We start from the raw sequence: 20368 nt of genomic DNA, 5'->3' as shown, positions 1-20368 counted from the left end.
CTTAGCTTTGTTTTTGTCTTTCAAATTTGGTTGAACAATTATCTTTTGTGAAATCAAAATTCATATTTTAGCTATACAAATAAACATCATATCCGTTGGTTGTAGTACCAAATGTCTTGTTTAAAAATTATATACAATTGATTCTGTAAAATTTCTACAATGGTTTATCCAAACAAACTTCGAGTCATGATTTTTTTTATTTTTGCATCAAACCGTCTATTTCAGTAAATGATATATTTTGCTCTATTTTTTATGGAAATAATCCAACACCTCAAAAATATTGTGAGGAAATAAATTCATTAAAAACACATTGCATTTCGCGAGTTTAAAATTTTATTTCTATTTATATGTTTTATACGTATTAGTTAAAACATAAATATTAATCATGTCTTTTGTAATTTTGAAGGTATGGAATAAAAAGTTGAGATATGATAAGTTTTGGAGAGTGGGAGTGGAAGTGGAAGTGGAAGTACGATGGTTTGATCTTTTGGAATGAAATGCACAATCAATTCTTTGTTGTGTCCCCTTCTATCTTTTAATTGTTGTTACTCTCTCTTCAATCTTATGATCTTTTGGTATTGATAATGTTAGACATCATCAATATGGATATTAACACGTTTGAACTCTAAAGAAAAACAAATTAGGTAGATTATTGGCAAACGAAGGTCATAAACATGAAAGAAATTTGTTATTTTAGAAAAAACATGCAATTAAAGATATGAAATTTTTACTAATTATTAATTTAAGCAAGTAGCTTACGAAGAATTTTCATTTTCATTTTCAATTTCTTACTATGTGCCAAAATAAATGCTAGACACTATCAACATATGACAAGATGTGATAAAACGTAGCAAGTTATACTAGTAATTTTTAATTATGACCTAATACAATTCTTGCAATCTGATTTGTTCCTATTTTAATCCATCAAGTCTTTGACAAATGATACCTTCCTTAGTTCCATGTCTCTCATCATTAATTCTTATCCCAACCACCACTCCACTTAGTCCTTTCTTGATTTAAAAAAAAAATTGATCGCAAAAGTGAAGTTAGAATTAGAGTTTATAATTTTAAGATTGTAATTCAATAAAGTTATTAAATTTTAACGTTACAATTTGTATAAATTTAACCGTATAAAAAATAGGACTGAAAAGCTATGAATTCAATCAACTAGTAATCGAAGCATTAGGCTGCTAGCTCAGCGTCATTTGCTCACACTTGTACTTTAACTTATATTATCCAATTAATTTAACTATACAAGAGTTATAAATTATTTTTGCGTAATATAAACATTGAATGGCCAATTTTTTCCTGCCATCTTTTGCTTTTTTTTTTTAATTACACTATCAGATAGGAATATAGAGCGGGTTCTTTCCGTCAGTCACTAGCGAATAAGAAGATGTCGTTAAGTAGAACACCTCAACGTAAAGTGACGCCGTCATAGCCAAACCGTCATCTTCTTCTTCCCTCTCCAGGTCTCTCTCTGCACATGTTACCCATAATCGACGCCCAAAAATCTGCACGAGTTGCTTCAAAAATTATACTAGCAAAGGATCCAATTTAAATTTACGAGTTGTAATTCACAGTCTTCGATCAAAAATCCTTATAGTTCGAGGTAGAATCCCTAATTAATCGTCTTGTAATTAACAATTAAGAACTGTAGATTTTGATTTCTGCGAAAAATTAATGGCGTCAACTAGCAAAATGTCTAGCTCCGTTGAGGATGACGATCTACAAGAGGAGGTACTTTCATAATTGTTTTTTTTTTCTTTTGATAAATTTAATTTAATTATCCTGCGACTTTTTTATAATACTACGCATTAAGCCTAAAATCTGATAAATCGTCCATACAAATTGGGATTTCTGTGCAATTTTGTCAAAGAGCTAGGTTTCTAACTTGAACCAGATTAAAGTAGTATTCTGTAGTTTGTACTGATTGTCCATTTGGAATAGTGCAAGAGTAATTTGGTCATGTTTTGGAACAACCGTTAGAAGGAAGGCTATTTTTGATCCGTTCGGATAGTTGGAGGGTATTTTAAAGCCAAAATTATAATGGTGAAGGAATTTTTTTACTCAAAAACGTAATGAGGGATAAACTTGACCTATTTTGAGAAGTTTATGGGTATTTTTGGCTCTTTTCTGGACATTCTAAAACTTGTATGATGCTCATTGCTTTTATCAGTCAATGGGCGACATTTGAGATGTATTTGCCATAAGGAAAGTAATAGGTGGATTGCAAGAAAAAGGAGGGAACTTGTAGATCCTTAGCTGCAAAACTTCAAAAGATTGTTCATTTTTAGATTTTGTGTTTCAATGTTGGTGGAAGGTTTTATGTTGTTTTAATTGTTTGATTGCAGTTTGAACATTTTGATGATTTTACCCTGGCTTCTTCATGGGAAAGGTATTTTCTTCAACCATAACAAGTTACTACATTTACTTATTGTGTCCTCAATGCTCAAAGCTTAGATCATGATATATACAGGGCATAGAATCTGAAGTTACTGTTTATTTCTGTAGGTTCATATCCGAGATAGAGGCAGTTTGCCGGCAGTGGTTGGCTGATGGCACCAAGAATTTGTTGGTATGATTTTTTTCAAATTCCTACTTCAGATTATTTTAACATGGCGATTCATAGTTTATCATTTTAAATTTGCATCCGAGTGATTATAATTTCGACTCAATACATATGACTCAAAATAGTGCACATATACTATACCAGAAGTTCAAATTCTCCCTCTCAATCTCTTTCAGGAGAGCTGAACAATGCTAATGATTATTATTATTATTATTTTATTTTTTTTGATGACAAGGAAACCCGCAGCCGCTACCCTTTGGGTGCGCACAGGGTAAAACCCCCGCTCCTATGCAATAGCTCGCAAACCACATAGGAGAGGTAACCCGCACTAGGCAACAATGCTAATGATTATAGTTTAGCATTGCTACCATTACTTTAGTTATTAGTCTGGCCCCTAACAAAATCTTGCTAGGGACTGGGCCTTTGAAGCATCTGTTTCAAATTTAGTAGACTGAATAATAAGTCTATTAAATAATTCAGATAAAGGTTGCTATAGTTATTCTTCAATTGAGGTAGCAATTTTGCTGTTTACTGCATCCATCTCAAGGAATAGTGGTAAGTTGACAGCTAGAGTAAAGATAGTCAAAGTATAATGAATCTACATAGGAATTAGCATCCATATAGTCTGAGTTTAGGCTTAGCTGTTGTTATTATACTTACACTAAGTCTCGTGTTTACCCAAGTCTGGGCAGACATTTGTATGTCAGTGTTGGAGTAAGTATTAGATAGGATAACATTTAGTTTCAGAGAACCTCTAATTTGTCTTAATAGAAATATTATAGAGTATTGGAAAGCAATGAGCCCAAATAGAGCCGTATGGATATATAGGCTTCTTGTAGTCACTAGTTTGGTCATAGTTGACTGATTGATTTGGATGTTTGCTAAAACATCTTACAAAGAACTGCTTTAACTATACCCATAGAGAGCTGCAGAGAGAAAAGTCTGAAAGTATTTATAATAGCTTCCCGAAAGTTCAATGGATACCCTGGTATAGTTATCTGCTTTTATTTTGCTCCTAGTTTGGTGCACTTTGGTTGTATTACTATATTAAAGTACTTGATACTGGAGTAATTGCTGGTCAGATCAATCATCTCTTTCAAATGTTAATGATATTCCCGGACACTGGCATATGTATATTTCCTATTCAATTCAAATGACGTGGGACTTAGTCTTGTCGTGATGCTTTGACTTGAATTATAATTGATAGAGTTTCTTGACTATATATTACATTGAGTTGATACTTCTGGTAGATGTATGACCAACAGGTCCTCGGATGTTGTTCATGAATTTCTTGTTTGTGTATCTTACATATTATCTAATGACAGAGAAAGGGTGCTATCAGTTTGAATATCGCTGAGGGCCTATATAAGGTCAAAACTGACCTGAAGTATGCGATGAAAAGCTATTGCATGGAGTACTATTTTGGAACACACAATGATGGTATGCACATAATTCAGCTGCAAAAATCCATCTGAGGGTGTTTTCATGTTTGACTTATCTAACCAATCTTTTGAATTTAGTTGGTCGAGGAAACGGAAATGACTGGAGTTGTGAATTGCATAATCTGCAACTGTCTTTTGGAGTGAATGAGTTCCTGGTATCTCTATCTTTTTTCCCTCATTCATGTCCACACAGAAAGATGACCTGTTTCTTGTGTATTTAGTACCTTCATCTAGTACATAATGTTTTGCTTTCTCTCTGAATTCGTAATGCTCATCTCTAGGTGATTGCTCCTCAAAGTGCCAGTGGCGTGGTTCTTGATGGACCGGAGGCCAGCAAACTTCTAAGTGCAGTTGCTATTGCATTGTCAAATTGTTCGGGGTATGTTGTCACAGGATGGTACCATTCTATTTACTTCGTTACTTTTGAGTTATTAGCCTAGGTTTTATTCCTGTTGGTAATTGAAGCACTCATCGTTCTTTTTCCAAATCATGTGCTAAAGCACTAAAATCAAAGTGAGAGATCTAATAAATTTTGGTGGAGCATTGATGTTCTGTCAGTGAGATTTTATTTTTTGATCATACATAGGTGCGCTATATTGGAAGGTTAATTTTTTAAACAAAACCCGTGGAGATTGATGAGGCTGAAACAAAGGAGAAATTGATAAACAGAAACAGAATATTTTCCCGCTTCTAGTATATAGATTTGAATAGAATGTATGTAAGTTGCGGTTAATGTGAAGTAAGAAATGTTGGCTTGTTGAGAATCATGAGAAGAAAAAGCTATGTGACATGCCTTTTCCCTTTAGCAAGCGGCATGCGGCTGATGTTTCAAATGTTCCCTGAATTACTTTAAAATACCCCGTTGAAGAACAATGCCCCTTATAAGATCTGTTGTTTTATGTGTTTGGTCTCTCATGAGGCCTGCCTGACTCAGTGCAAATTACAGAGATGAGGTTTGTCATTATGCAGCAGGTGCTTTTTGTGTTAAAACATAGAGGGAAGTAGCAACAATCTTTTTCTGCATTGTCCAGTGACAAGTCAGTTGGTCCTTATTTTCCAACCTATTCAGTACTGTATGTTTATTATGCCTAACTCAGTAAAGGAACTTTTAAGCAGCTGGGATGTTGGGGTAGTAAAGAAACCTTTTGAGAAAGATTTGGAATACAATAGCTGCTTGTATTTGTTGGGTGGTGTCAGGAAAGGAATGCAAGATGTTTCAAAGGGAAAGTAGATGCTATGCAGAAGATCAAATTCAGATGTTAATGGCTTTTAGTTTTTTCGTGCGACCTACAGGATGTCAAAGATGAAAATAGCATGCTAAATTTCATAGATTCTCTACAGGAATAGTACTCTGTACAGAAGGAATCCATCTTTTTGCTTTTTGTATTGGGAGATTTCTATTGTTGTAATGTCCTAGTACCTTCTTAGTGCTAGGCTGTCTATTATTCTTATTATTAATATACTCAATATTTACCTGTTTTAAAAAAAATACTTTAAACTACCCCGATACACTATTCGATTCTCTTAGCCCTCTAAACTATTAAAGAGAGGCTAAATTTGTAGTATTGTAAACCTCAACCACTTTCGTGGTGCTTTTTGTGAGTAATGTTTTATCTAGCTTGAAACTTTTACTTGGAAAGCTGTACCAGTTATGTGAACGAGTGGATTCCATCAATAAGAAAAGTCATTATGCTAGTAACTAGTAAAAGTGGCAACCAATTAAAAAATGCAGAATTTTCAGTACACCTTTCATTCTATCTCTTAAAAAGGGGCTCTGGGAAACCTGCTTTATTAATAAAAGGGGGGGTTAAAAAAATGCGGAAAAGAATAAGTTGATATCATATCGGTACTTAGGTTTTCTTCAAGGAGAACTCAACTCTTGGCTCTATGTTTGTTATACTTCTTCCTTTCTATAGTGAACAATGTAGGAAATGGTTGATATGCTCAGACCATGCAGTTTTTGGCCGGCATTTGTTCCAGTGCATGATCCTTCTCGGAAAGCATACATTGGCATCCAGAACATGGGAACCCTCTTCACTAGACGGTTTGAAGCTGATCGTATAGGTAGCCAGGTGCCAGTGAAGCTTATGCATTTGGAGGGATTGTATGAGCTATTTGTTTCTAAATTTGTAAGTTCTTCTCGTGTAGACTTTTGATATTCCAATTGATTTGTAGTTTCTGATGGTTTGTCGATCTTACAATTCTGGATGACTTGCTGTATTTCCTAAGCTGTACATAAACTTCATGCTTCATGAGCTACTTTTGCACAGTTTGCAATTGGTTGGTCTCAGTTTTGTGCTTTCTTCTTTAAATCAGATGATAGTTACATTTTGGATTCTGAAAGAGCAGCATATTGATATCATGCCCAGTTCCTTACACCCCCCCCCCCCCCCCCCCCCCNCATTTAATTTTATTTCACAATATCCCTCTTTATACACATTGTTTAGTTGGCATTTTTGTGACACGACAAAGGAGGGACAGCTTGGTGTAAGGACCCTCCATTTCCAACTATAGGGTTGGGGGTTTGAGTAGCCAAGCCCCTGCATTGGAAAGTTTGGGGTGGGGTTTGCCAATATCAATAAAACATAAAAAAAATTGGCTTTTTATGGCTTACTCAGATGGCTCTACAATGTTCGTGCCCAGTTTTTAGCCAAATGAATGATATGTTCTCGACAATGGCATTGTTCTTGCTTTCAAGGAATTATGTTACTAGTTGTATTAGCTTTTAATTATCTTCAACTAATGTCCTTCTAATATAACCTATTTTGAATTCCTTGCTCAAGGCTTTCTCCAATATGGACCTATCCATGCATCTTTTCCAAGTAAATCTCAAGATGAAGATGACCTATCGTACACTTCCCTACAGTGAGGATGATGATGTACAAGAATCTGAGGGAGGTTTTACCGAATCTGGGGAGAGTCCCAAAAGCAACCATCAGAGTAGAACACAGTGGGATGATAATTGTCCTTGGAGTGAGTGGTACTCTGCTGAGGACCCATTAAGAGGTAATTGTGTTGCTGAGGAGATTAATAACTGTATTTTGCACTATCAGATCTGGTCGGAGCTCATCAGGGGGAGTGACATAAGACCCATCTTAACCTGAGTTTGCAGAGTTGCTGCTTTAAGTTCTCATAATTAAGTGTTTGGATCTTTGCTTACAACTGGGAGCTCTTCTTAGTACAACATTTATGAATAAATCAGCCAAATTTTTTTCATCAACATATATGGTTTTTGGCTCTTACTATTATTCGTGAGTACCTCGAGGCTTTAATTGGAGAGAATGACTTTCTTTTAGGGGGTTGTAACAATGTATTATAAGCTTTTTCTATCCAGCTATTACTTTTTGCTATATTTTTTGGTACAAGAGATTGAACTTAGTTTAATTATAATTCTCTGTCCATTTGCGTTATTGATTTACTAGATGTATTTGTTAACGATACAGGGTTTGAGCTGCTTACAGTATGGTCAGAGAAAGCGATAGAGAGTTCACTTGAAATGGCTGAGCTGGAAAATGTGTCACCTCTTGAGGCTGAGAAGTGGTTAATATCTCCATGTTTATCTGAGATTCTGTAAGACACTACGAATACTCACATTTTTTTCACTCTTGCTTCATCAAAAATGGCAGACTTGGGTCTTCTCCACCACTTCCTTACAAATTATATTGGTAAATTTTGTGATTTAGCAAGTGTTCATTTGCCTGCTGGGTGTGTTTCATTGAGATTCTTGTTTGCTATGTGCATGTAATGGTAGCTCTATGGATTGTTGTCAAGGGTGACCGAGCTGGTTGAGCATGTGATCTCCCAGATGGGGGGTTTCAAGTTCGAAACCCCCTGCTTGCTTTCTCTGTTGAGCACGTTGCACGGGCATTGCCTAGTGCGATTTACCTCTCCTGTGTGAGGTCCTCGGGCTATTACATTGTAGTGGGGTTTCCTTGTGCACACCTGAAGATTAGCGACTATGGGTTCCCTTGTCAACAAAGAAAAAAGATCTGCACATACTATTCAGTGAGATGTGTTCCTATCAAAGTCTCTGCAGCCATTTACATCACACAAATAAATATAATCACCATATATCCATATAATGTTTTTAAATTCCTTTAGTAGTCAATGATTCAATATAGTGAAAGACAGGTGATCATTTTTGAAAATTTTTCTCTACACTAGTTGCTAGCCACTTTGCTGTGACAAAAAAACGTTGATTATCATTGAAGTATATAACATCGGCAAGATCGTTAATTAATTCTCCATTCATTTTTTTCCTTCCAAAAGTAGATAAAATTGGCAACAAGAAGCTTATATAGTTCAACAGGATATCCCCGCTGAACTTAAATTTTGACCGCGGGCTTAATTACTTGATGAACGGGATGCTAACTACTCAAAAGTGCAAGCTTTCTGTTCGTTCCCATGGGTCGCTGTGGCTAATGTTTGACCAGCAACCTGTGAATAGTAAAGCTAAGTCAGTTTATCTGTGCAGTAGTTTAAGATATCTTAAATTGTGTATTTTACCACTCACACAGCTTTTCATCAGTTAGGTAGATGAACTTTCTCAACTAAATTGTCGACTAGTGAGTGACTAATACTTTTCTTTTTGAGAAGGTAACATGTAATTGGCTGACTACCACTTGCGTCGAAAACACTGAAAAATGTTTTTATGCAAGATTAAGCTTCTCTAGAAGGTCCTAGTTATCATTTTTTTTTTTTTTTGGGGGGGTCTTTATATTATCTAATATCTTCCTCTGATTCAATCTTGATTGGTTTGGACTGAACTTTGCGCACTAATTGGGAGTCTCACTTCATAAACACGTTTGGTGAATTCAGAAGTGATGGTTGTGGCGGAAAGAGAATTGGATTCGCATCACAGTTGCTGCTCTTAATTGACGCTTTGCATATGTCACTGGACGCTAAATTTGTGGAAGATTTTATTTCAGGTTCTACAACTGTGCACAAATCATCTGCAATTTTATGATCAATTGGGCTGCAATATCAGATTTGTATAAATGTGGAGATTTTGATTTGATGCATTTGTTCACTAATCTGCTCCTTTTTTTTTTGGTGCAGTAGAGAACCCCGGACCTGAGAATTTGAAGTCTACTGCAGTTATACCTCCCCCAACTGTCCTTGATCGAGTTCTTAAAGACCTCTTTCATGAAGGTATATCACGAGTTCTCTTTTTCTTTACGTGTAGCCTTTTCTATGTCTCCCACTTGGATTGCAATTCTGAAACGGTAACTGCTGCTTCCTGAGGTTTCAATTTTGATGGATCTATACCTAATTTTATTTACTGTAGGTTAGACATATGATTAATGACTTATACATTTAAATCTGCAAGATGTAAATGATTGAGGGAAAATGGAGGCAGGGGAGTGATAATGGCTTAGGTTAGTGTTATTTCATATCAACTTAAATTTTTGCTGTACATTCTCCTATTCCTTAAAAACGCACTTAACTACCAAAAAAACAACTGTTGTTTGTATAACTGAAAACCATGAAGTTCAACAGCTAGATAGAGCAAATTAATTCCTCTTATTGTTCACTAGTTAGATACATGTTTCATTCATCATAGAGAAATGATGTGGAGATATGTTAATCCAGCTGGATTCTTGGCTGACCTAGCCATATTTAGGCAGAGTACTTTGATCTGGTTTACCCTACTAGTGACGAGTCTCTTTTAACAACAAGAAGAGAATTAGAAATCAGACATAATGAGAAGTGTATTCTTCAGAATATAATTGGTCAATATGGTGTTGGAGTTCCAAATTTAGTTTATAATGGAGGGAGAAACATTCGGTTGACTTATCTTGTCTTCATTTCAATTTCTTCATACAGTTGGTGCCCTGCAACTTGATTTTGCTGAAGGAGATCATGAAAATTCTCGTACCATTAAAGGCGCTCCTCTTGAATCACTTTTTGGCCAGTTCTGTCTGCATTCTCTCTGGTTTGGTGATTGCAATATAAGGGGTACCTTCTGACTCAATGGACTGAAAAAGTTCAAGAAATCACTTCCTTAGTATATTCCTTCATTAAGTTACTTCAGCATTCTTTCCCCCCCTAAGGCATATTTTTTCTGTGATGTCTATTTAGCTATTGCGGCATTCTGGATAGAGTTTGTCCGAGAAGTTCGGTGGTGTTGGGAAGAGTCACAGCCATTACCTAGAATGCAAGCCAGTGGTGTAGTCGACCTATCTACATGTTTAATTAACCAGAAATTACACATGGTAAGTCACTTGCAGTAATGCTTGACGGAGAAATAGAAAATAATGAGCAGGACTTTTTTTTTTATAAAGAAAATAATGAGCAGGACTTCCATACCTGTCTGGCTTTTGATAGTGTATCTCCAAATGCCACAATAACTAGTTTTATCTTTCAACATGTAAATTGTGTCTGAATATTTTGCCAGTTCACGTATTTCCTTTCTTTCACTGCCTTCTCGCTGTCTTCCCACTGTTTTCCTTGATTTTCATTGTAGCAGTTTTGTTGAAGCCCAGTGTACCTCAATTTTTTGGCATAGATTTAATCCCCAAGCTTTCTTATTTTATATCTTGCAAAAACATGAATCGAAGTCTCAGATTTTTTTTAAGTTGTTAGTTTGTAGTTATCCTGATTGTCATGAGCTTCCTAATAAATCTGTTTCCAAGATCAGTCTTGAATAACGAAATATTTCTAAGAAAAAGTGCAATAAAATGGTATTCTAAATTGAATAATATGGAGGTTTCATGGGTACTAGTGAATGATACTTTCCTTTACCCTTTCTCTTTGATAGTCTCTTTTAAAGATATGGCAACGGTAAATAATCTATCTGGCCTAACTTTGGTTTATCTCCCAAATATGTAGCTTTCAATTTGCATTGATAAAAAGCGTCAGTTGAATCAAGAGTGTCCAAAGGCAGGCGAAAACAATTTTTTCCTTTCCGCTCATGTTAAGGTACTTTTATGACAATTGTCTACATTGTTTCTATCTGAAAGTTTTTAAGCGTTTAAGAACATCAATGGATTGTTATAACTTAATTTCCTGTCAGGATATTGATTAACTTATGTAATATAGGGAGACTCTCAGATCCAGAGTGACATATCTTCTGAAGATGGAGATACTGAGGCTTCTTTTTTTGAATGTGACAGGTGAAAAGCAAGTGAGAACTTTTTGTATTACTTGTTGAATGCTTGTCGATTGTCAGCCAATCTAGTTTTTCTAAACTATGTCATTCCAGTTTTTCTGCATTTTAAGTACTGCTATTCTTGTCTATTTTACAATGCTAAGTTGCATGAAGGTCAAGTCTTATGATTTTTGTCATGATGGAGGAATTGAAGCACCTATGATTTTAAAACCTGGCGATTTATGCCGCGGCAGTCTACACTCTATAAGCTGTATCTTATGGTGTTTAACTGAACTGATTCATTAATTCATTTATTCTTGCTTATTGTTTTTAGCACTTAAATTTTTTTAATGTTTGTCATGGTTTGTTTTGACTCTAAATGAGAATATTCCCTCTTTTCACCCTTAGGGAATTTCAATTTTTGCTGGTATTGGTGGAAGTCCAGATGCTTGATTTGGACCCATTTTCGACTTAAATGAGGCTCGTTTGAGGCAATGTTTTATCTAAATAGTTAAATATGATGTTGGGTCACAATGGGTGTCTGACTTTCTCTTTATACTTTCCTAAAGGAAGATAGGCTAATCCAAAATGATCTGGCCATTTCTCCTTTTATTCATCTTTTTATTTTGGGTTTTGCTTTGGCGCTGGGGCAAGCTTACCTAGTCTAGGGCTTACATCTGGATCGGAGATCCATAGGTTTTAAAGTTGCAGCATTGGACTAAATTTAGTCAGGGAAAAATGCATGCGCTTTTGTGCAATATGTGGGTATACTCCCTCTGTTTCAATTTGTTTGTCTTACTTACCTTTTTAGTCCGTTTAAAAAAGAATGCCTCTTTCCTTTTTTGGCAACTCCTTAATTCTAACTTTCCACATGGCATGTTTAAGATCACAAGTTTAAAGGGAATTTTGGTACATTTTGCATATCTTTAGTTTAAGACCACAAGATTCAGAAGTCTTCTTTATTTTCTTAAATTTTGTGCCAAGTCAAAACCGGACAAACAAATTGACGGAGTTAGTATTATGTTTCAAAAACCTACTAATCTGTATTAGTTTGAATTTCTGCCCTTTGAACTGAACTGAGTTGGTTTCCTGTTCTCTCTGCAGTCTGTCAACACCAGATCATCCAAATGATCCTGAAAGTGATATTTCTAGTTTTGTACATTCTGATGCTGTGAAGTTAGGTGATCCAATTCCAAAGCATTCGGCATGTATCAGGAGGGGATCGGCTGGTATTGTGGGGTCTATGATGCTTCTGAAATCTTACCAGAACATGCATGCTCCATTTACACAGGTTGATTTATTTGTACTGCTGACTGAATATTTGTTGTTTTTATCAGTCTTCTGTTTTCTTGCCACATTTGCTTATGATATAATGGCAACCTTTTGATGTTAATTTTTTTTTTTATAGGATCCACCACTTATGACTGAAGACATGCATGAAGAACGTCTCCACGCCGTTGAGGCCCTTGGTGAATCTTTTGTGAGCTCAAAGCTCTATTATAGATATTCATTTTTCTGATAATCATGAAATTTGCTGCTGTTACTATTCTTGTAGAGAGTCATTGCATACTGTAAATGAATGAAGAATGATTGCTATTATAAGAAGTCTATAGTCCATCCATATATATGAATGCCAATTTAATGGTTTATTGGTGAATCAGCTACGTGAATCCTGGCTTCAGGTCATATAGAACACATGATAATGTTTTCTATGACTTCTCGCTTTGTTTAGTACTAAACATGTTCAATAAGAGAAATGGCATTGTAATTCCCACCAATTCTTACATCTTCTGCTTAAGAAATTGCTAACAAGCACTGCACTACATTGCAAGTAGATCTCCTAGATGATTGGTTGTGTGATGGCATTTGGAAAAGGAGCTTAAAGGGCTCTCTAGGTACTTAAATCCGTATACATGTCTCAGGTAGAGAATCATCCTTATTGATGATCCTGAATATGAAGAAATATTCAATTGCATTCCATTAATGATATGGCATAAACAGCATGATCATGGTGAAGTAGTCTCTTTTCCGCCTGATATATAATAGAAAATTTGTAATTCATATATATACTAATAAACTGCATATAAACTGAAAACTCTAGAATAACTACCTTGCTCTCTCCTGAATTTCTAAAACTTATTTGCCCCATGTTCCCGTTACTGATTTCAGCAATTATAGGTTTTGGTCTCTTCACTAAACTCCACTCTCTCACTTTTGAGCCACCATAAAGTTTTCTCGTCATTATTACTATTTTTGAGAAAATTTTGAAACGATGCTACCACTTTGTATTCAATAGCTACGTCTAGAGTTAACAATTAAAGATTGTTTTTTAAAAATCACTCAAGGTGTGGCAAATTTCTATTATTTGGACTGTTTGGTATTGGTTTGTGTTTTTGACTATCCTAGTCTTGCTTGAAGGACATATCCATAGATTTCTATTGCAATATTTCCTGGGGAAACAGTTGTTTTATGTTAAGCTATCCATCAGTTACTTCATAAAGTCTTCTCATTTCCACTATTGGTATTATTTCATCTGACAATGGAACGTCTAATGCTTTTTTGCAGAGATTTTCTGCCCAACTAGAGAAAGACATATTGTCATCAGGTAGGAACTTCTGTACCTTCTATTTTCTTAAAGGCTTTCTTGCTGTCTTAGGCACATTTGTATGTGTTAAGCACTATGTTACTCGGATCCTCAATAAATATAATGTTGCTACAGCCATGTTAGATCCTCCAAATGAATAACTTTTGGAGGATCTTACACACACCCGACAACATTTTTGAAGGATCAAGCAACAAAGGTTATATGGTTCTTATTAGTCAATTGCAATTGCTGAGGATAGCCTTTTTTAGCTTCTAGGGTCTATTTCTTAATTCAAGATCCCTCTTACTAATTGGAATCAAAGAATTAGTAGATCTGTTCCGCCCAAAATGGGAATGGACTAGGGTTATGAACTTATAATTTGATGATCGAGTCGGTTGACTAGAGATTTCTTGTAATAACACTAGCCCTGCTGAGTTCATAATGAGAATATTTTCATCGTTGAATCTTTTTTGATTCTATGTATTATTCTCATTATGCACGTAAGGGAGGAGCCGTATGAGGTGAAAAATCTCACGTACGGTTCTGGAACGGAGATTCTTTCAATTGAATGACGACCGTAACGGATGTCAGCTCAATCCGAAGGAAATTCCACTGCAAGTTATAGGTTTCTTCTCACTTGACTAAAGCATCAAGTGAGCATCTTGAGGATCTCAGCTTGTTGGCTGTTGTGTGCTGAGATCATGAGATACTTAAGAGTTTGAAAATGCAAAAAATAGATGGATGTGCATCTTGTGATGCCTTGTGCATAACCACAATAGCTAACACATTCTTCTGTTTTACCTCAAGAGTTATTGGAACAAGACACTGTTACTCGGGTTGAAATAACACTTAATTCAGTTTTTCACTGGCTGAAACATCAGTTGACTAAGGGCTGTCTTCTAAAATAATTAAGGATCTTTGGTCAAAAGTTTGTGGATGGGTTTGTTAATTGTCTATATTGTCATCTAATTGTGGAAGGAAAGGCAGCACATTATGGTTCTTTTGGTGCTCGATGTGAAAACAGAATCTATAGTCAGGTGTTTTGGCGACAAACCAACCAACCAGTTGTACAGCATACTCGTAGGGTTGTAATACACCTTTATGAACAGTATCTCCTAATTGGAATCCATAAGTTAGACGATATGACACCTTAATAAGTGTCAAATGGGGTTAGAATCCTTACATGTTTAGAAGGACTAGACTTTTGTTGAGTTACTTTTTTGCTGCACATGTACAGATTTGGACATCACTTTCTTAGTGTTGATCATTTATGAAATACCTTCGCAAAAAAATTGTCAAAAGGTCACAAGGAAGCAATTGTACTAATTATGAGCTTATTAGCATTTTTTAAATGGATCAAGTATCTCAGGCCAAAATGTTATAGATTGAGAACTTTTTCATCAGATTTAGTCAAGCTTCTCTCGGTTCTAGAAAGTGTACATAAACAATTTCTTCCTAATTGTCTAAGTGAATCAAATCCTTGATTTTTTTTCCATGTAGTTTTTTGTTTCTGCTGTAGCAGGTTGTATGGATCACACTAGACTTGCTCATTTCCAATTATTTTTTGCTTGCTGATATTTGAAGAATTAATCTTCTCTCCTTATTCACTTTTTTATTATCCTTCGCATTCTGCAACAGATATGTCTGCTTTTAAAGCAGCAAATCCCGATGCTGTGTTTGAAGATTTCATTCGATGGCATTCACCCAGAGACTGGGAGAATGATGATAATATGGAGAAGGTAGAATCTAACACCAATGCAGTAGTAGAGTCAACAAACGATTGGCCACCTCGTGGAAAACTTTCAGAAAGAATGTCCGAGCATGGGAATTCATGGAGAAAGATTTGGAATGAGGCACCTCCATTGCCAGCTTCTGACCAGAAGCCCCTTCTGGATCCAAATCAAGAAGGAGAAAAGGTATACTGAGATTGCACACTTGCATAAGCCAAGCTCATTTATAATATTCTGGTATAAGTGATCCATCATAATTCTTCATGAGAATTTCAGTAAATTAGTTAAGACAAATTGCAGGTTTTGATCCTTGGAGTAGAGTTTGTGGGGTTTATTTCCCTCAGACTAGTTGAAGGTGGAATATTTGGTCCTCCAGAGACTAAAATTTGGAGACCCCAGAGCATTCCTCTCTATTGAATAACTCAACAAGCCTATTCCATCTGTTTGCCCTATTCATCTATTGCCCCCTCTTTAATCCAGACAGATGATTCCTTACGTTTGTAATCTTTCACCAAATCAGCATCGTCTCTGACTTCCTTGAACACTTGCAGTATATTGCCTGAGAGTTCGAGTCGGGTTTTCTGGCTGGGGAGGGTTTTAGGGCATAGAGGTGGACCAACTAAGAAAGGGCACGAGGGAAGCTTTATAGCAAAATGTTTATGTAGTTTGGTCAATCCATTTAAAATTGCACCTTTATGGAGTAGCTTCTTGATTTGATTGGAAGTAATTTGTATCGTGTAACTTGTGTAGGTTCTTCATTATTTGGAAACATTGCGTCCATATGAATTGTTGGGACAAATGGTTTCTACTGCTTTTAAAGCAGCAGCTGACACACTAAACAGAACGTCATTTGGAGGCCTAAAGCAGCTGACCACCAGAATTGGACAACTTTACCTCACTATGGCAGCCACTCTCAGATGCTTGCAAAGTATATTTTCTGTTCTAGTATGTTATTGAGTTGCAGTAGGTTTTTAGGAGCTCGTAAATTAACAGGTTGACCTTTTTTGTTGCAGAAAATAGCCTTTCTGTTGGCACTGAAGATATTGAAGACCTGAAGCGACTCTGTGCAATTTTTGGACATGTTGAGAGTTTGATAACACTTGCTGCATCTCTTCATCAGAAGTTCTTGCAAGCACCACGTCTATCAGAATCCATTTTCAATGACTACTACAACTTCTATCTACCAAAAATGGGAACAGTATCAATTGGTGGTGATGAGAAGAAGGTATGATTTTATATCTCTTGTTCTTTCTCTTTTTCTATCACTAGAATGAGAGATTGACGTCTTGGTCAAGACTCAAGAATTATTAACACATTTCCTAACTTGCTTAACAGCATATACCTCTCGTCCCCTCGCTTAAGTCTTTGTGGCTGAAGATGTCGTTTTTAATATTTTTCCTTAAACAAGGGTGAATTTACCTGTGCCTTTATCTCTTGCTTTCTCATTTTATACGGTGCAATTTTGTTATGTTAGGATTTCGATAAGAAACAAGAAGTTAGGCAACAAGAAAGAGAGGTAGTTGCAAGCATGTTCACTCCACCTACTGTGAATCAATCATGGAGGAAAGTCTTAAGCATGGGAAATCTTCTAAATGGCCATGAACCAACATTGCGAGAGATCATATTTTCCAAACGTGATCACCTTAGCGAAAATTACTATGCTAGTCATGCACCAAGGGGTTACCAACAAGAACTAGAAACATACAGAATGTACATATGCGGAACCTCAAATGATCTGAGTGTGGCACTAGCAGTTGCCTCTTGTGACTAGTTTCGTCATTAAAGGAACCAGGTAAAATTATTGTTATTTCTTTTGTTAGTATATATCCAGCGATTCTTTCATTCGCGTACCATAGATATGCTAGCTTATTAGATTTTCTAATTTGTTTGAAAGAGGCTCTTGATTGTCACCTCTTTTCAGCCTTTCCTTGAAATACAGTTTCCTTTTTTTCCCGCTGTCCAAATTTATTAATTGGGAACAATTTGATGGTTTTCCACAAGGTTATGAAAAAAAAAAATATGCACCCAAGGGTGTAGCCTAGTAGCCAATGAAGTGGGTTGTGGATCATAAGGTCTCGAGTTCAAATCCTAGAGGAGAAATAAAACATTAGGTGATTTCTTTCCATATGTCGAAGCCTTGGTGGATAGAGTTATCCGGTACCTTCCATGATTATCAAATTCTTTTTTGAGGTTTTTCATGTTTCATATGATATTTTTTGTTCCGTAATTACTGCCGCCAGACTTCAATCTGATGATTGTGAAATGGGAAACATCTCTATCGTCTTTCTTCAGTTTTCTTGCATATGGCATGTCCCTATTATCATTCTTCTTAGTTCTAATACGACTACTTTGCAATACTTTGGTCCAGACGGGAACCATCAATCATTAATCATTCAGTTCTCTCTCTAATCAAACGCCCTCCAACAAAGACATCATGTATAATAAAATTTCCATACGTTTTTCTAGTTTTCAACCAATCAGACGGTTTGCATGATTGGCAGACAAGACCCATGCCCTGTATGTGGCTTATTTTCTTTTGTCCTTTCACCAAGTTTGACACTTATCCAACTAGTCCAAATTTGCGTCGTCTTGTAAGGTCCATTTTAGTGTTAGGCGTTGAAAAGAGAACTGTAAGATTACAAGGAAAGATATGTAGTTGAGCACCCAAGAGTGTTTCATACTGTATAATTCTCTTTCTCTTTCTCTCTCTTTCCTGCCTTATAGGAAAAAGAAAAGACCAGCTACTAGGTATGAAAAAGGAAAAACAAAAACAAAATGAAGGATAACCTCCTCAACCTTCTTATTTCTATAATAATAATAATAATAAAATGTGCTTATCAAAAGAAAAAGCTAAAAGAACTAGGATGATAGCCTTGGTGGCAGAGTTACTGGTAACCTATTGCTGGTGGGAAGTGTAAGGTATCATGTGGAATTAGTTGAGCAGTGCGAAAGTCATAAAAAAAAAAAAGAACCAGGGGGATGACCCTACCCAAAAAAACATCTGGCTATCAGTGGCTAATTGCAATTGCTTTGAAGAAATGGGAGGAAAAAGTAATAAGAAATGATGATGATAATTATGATGGGTCCTCTTCTAAAGAATCCAAATCTATTGAAGGGTCATTTCATTAAAGGGAATATAATCTCCATACGTTTCTTTCTATTGCTATATGCTTCTCCCTGAAATCATCTTTTTCCATTTTTTAATTCATCAATCATAATATAAAGATGAAGTGTATTAAAGGGGAAATACCTTTTTTTGAAAAGTTGCAAATTGAGCAACAACGGTTATAGGCGTTTTAAAAATTCTTCTCAAAGTATTTGATAGATATATGAACGTATAGACTCCACTACCTACATTTACTTTTGACCTTCAAAGTTTTTGGTGTTTTCAAATACCAATAATTTCACATTTGATTCTTATTTTAGAGAGCATGAAGCTAAACACCCTTGACACATATTATTCATGATGATATTTGTGTCCGCTTACAGCCTTGACTAATTTTACGGGATACTTGCTACCTCTCATCGATACAGGTATGGAATAAATCTATCCACCAGGACTTGAACAATGATATTTGTTGGTTTCTTTTCGAATTATTTGATTATAGTTACATAATAACGATCAAATATTATATTCCACCGACGTGAATCAGAGAATTGAAATATTCAGTGGTCCTTTTTCTTGTGAAGGGTATAAAAGTCCCCAAATTCAAGCGTGAATTGTCGCATTATATAGGCCAAATAAACAACTGCTGTTGTAATTTCCTTTTCTCCTTGCTTGAGCCTGTAGGTATTGTCGAATGGTTTAAGATATTACACTGTCATATCACTTACTATAAGATAATTAAATGTAAATTTTATCGTTAATATTGATTAATAACTTGATAAAAATGGTAGTTAAGTAGTAAGTACTATTTCATACTAAATTACATTTGATAATGTAACCGGTAAAGTTGATGTCAAGTAATCAGGAAGTCATAGATTTGAGTTGTGAAGATAGACTCTTGCAGAAATGCATGATAAAACTGCATATACACAATTTTTTGTAGTTCGATTTTTATTGGATCTTGCACGTAGCGAAATCTTAGTGTGTTGGGCAATTTATTTTAAATATACGTATGTCAGCATGAGGCATTGGTAGCTTTCACGAGGTTTGGGTCTCTATCAGCTGGAAATAGACCCAACATCCAAATGGGAACACAGACATGGATGGTTGATGGGGAGTAATAAATAGACCAATTTCATGCGTACACACTTCTTCTCCTGTTTTGTCATATACTCATATCAACACTTTATAGTTCAAGGAAAAAAAACAGTAATTATATCAGTACAATAATAATATATTCAGAGTGATTCTATAAGTGGAGTATGAAGAGAGTGTGTCCACGGAATTTTATTTCTGCGTTGTGAAGATAGAGAGATTGTTGGCTCACGTAAATCATATTAAAATCAGTAAAAAAAAAATGAAATTACAGTAATAAAGAGTCATGTAGAAATAATGGGGAAAAGGACAATAGCACCAACATATAATATGACAATCAAAATAAAGGAAGCAACAAGTAATAAAAAAAATTGAAGAATAAAGTAGTAGGAGAGTAATCATATAATAATCCTAATCATAAGGAGAATTAGGAAACACTCTTATTTATAACTTTAATCTTCAACCTTCGTACCCTCGTATTTAAAGTTATATCTCATCTAATCACCTCTCTCCAATATTTTCTTGACTTATCTCTACTAGATCCACCATAGCTGACATCTCACAGACTCACACCTCTTTGATGTGGCATGTATGCATCTTCTCTTCTCGTGTACACGAATCATTTAGTAGTTTAAAAGTTTTAGATTCAGATATTAATAGCACGAGTTTCACTTAAATCACTTAACCTTCTGCCTATGCAAATTCTCTTAAATTAACATTATTTTGGATGCTAATTCTCTTAAATGTAA

The 20368-nt window shown here is 35.5% G+C and overlaps 1 protein-coding gene across 5 annotated transcripts; it reads left to right on the top strand.

Moving 5' to 3' along the window:
- Positions 1-1393: 1393 nt before the first annotated feature.
- On the top strand, positions 1394-18958 carry LOC125873043 (uncharacterized). Of its 5 annotated transcripts, XM_049553890.1 has the most exons (23): positions 1394-1740; positions 2355-2398; positions 2515-2578; positions 3898-4012; positions 4093-4169; positions 4296-4393; positions 5972-6143; positions 6798-7020; positions 7458-7584; positions 8833-8942; positions 9073-9165; positions 9841-9972; positions 10096-10229; positions 10846-10935; positions 11056-11129; positions 12209-12395; positions 12513-12584; positions 13670-13709; positions 15327-15604; positions 16169-16346; positions 16432-16643; positions 16893-17210; positions 18845-18958. In XM_049553890.1, the coding sequence occupies exons 1-22, from the start codon at positions 1684-1686 to the stop codon at positions 17187-17189; spliced, it is 2874 nt and encodes a 957-aa protein (XP_049409847.1). In that variant the 5' UTR covers positions 1394-1683; the 3' UTR covers positions 17190-17210; positions 18845-18958. The 5 variants fall into 5 exon arrangements, with proteins under 5 accessions (XP_049409847.1, XP_049409848.1, XP_049409849.1 ...); XM_049553891.1 differs by lacking the exon at positions 18845-18958 and having other exon boundaries at positions 9076-9165; positions 16893-17374; XM_049553892.1 differs by lacking the exon at positions 18845-18958 and having other exon boundaries at positions 10846-10896; positions 16893-17374.
- Positions 18959-20368: the final 1410 nt, after the last annotated feature.

The sequence above is a fragment of the Solanum stenotomum genome, chromosome 8 (assembly GCF_019186545.1).
Source record: "Solanum stenotomum isolate F172 chromosome 8, ASM1918654v1, whole genome shotgun sequence".
Classification (NCBI taxonomy): domain Eukaryota; kingdom Viridiplantae; phylum Streptophyta; class Magnoliopsida; order Solanales; family Solanaceae; genus Solanum; species Solanum stenotomum.
The sequence above is the reverse complement of the archived record's forward strand: the minus strand, read 5'-3'. Positions and strand labels throughout refer to the sequence as shown.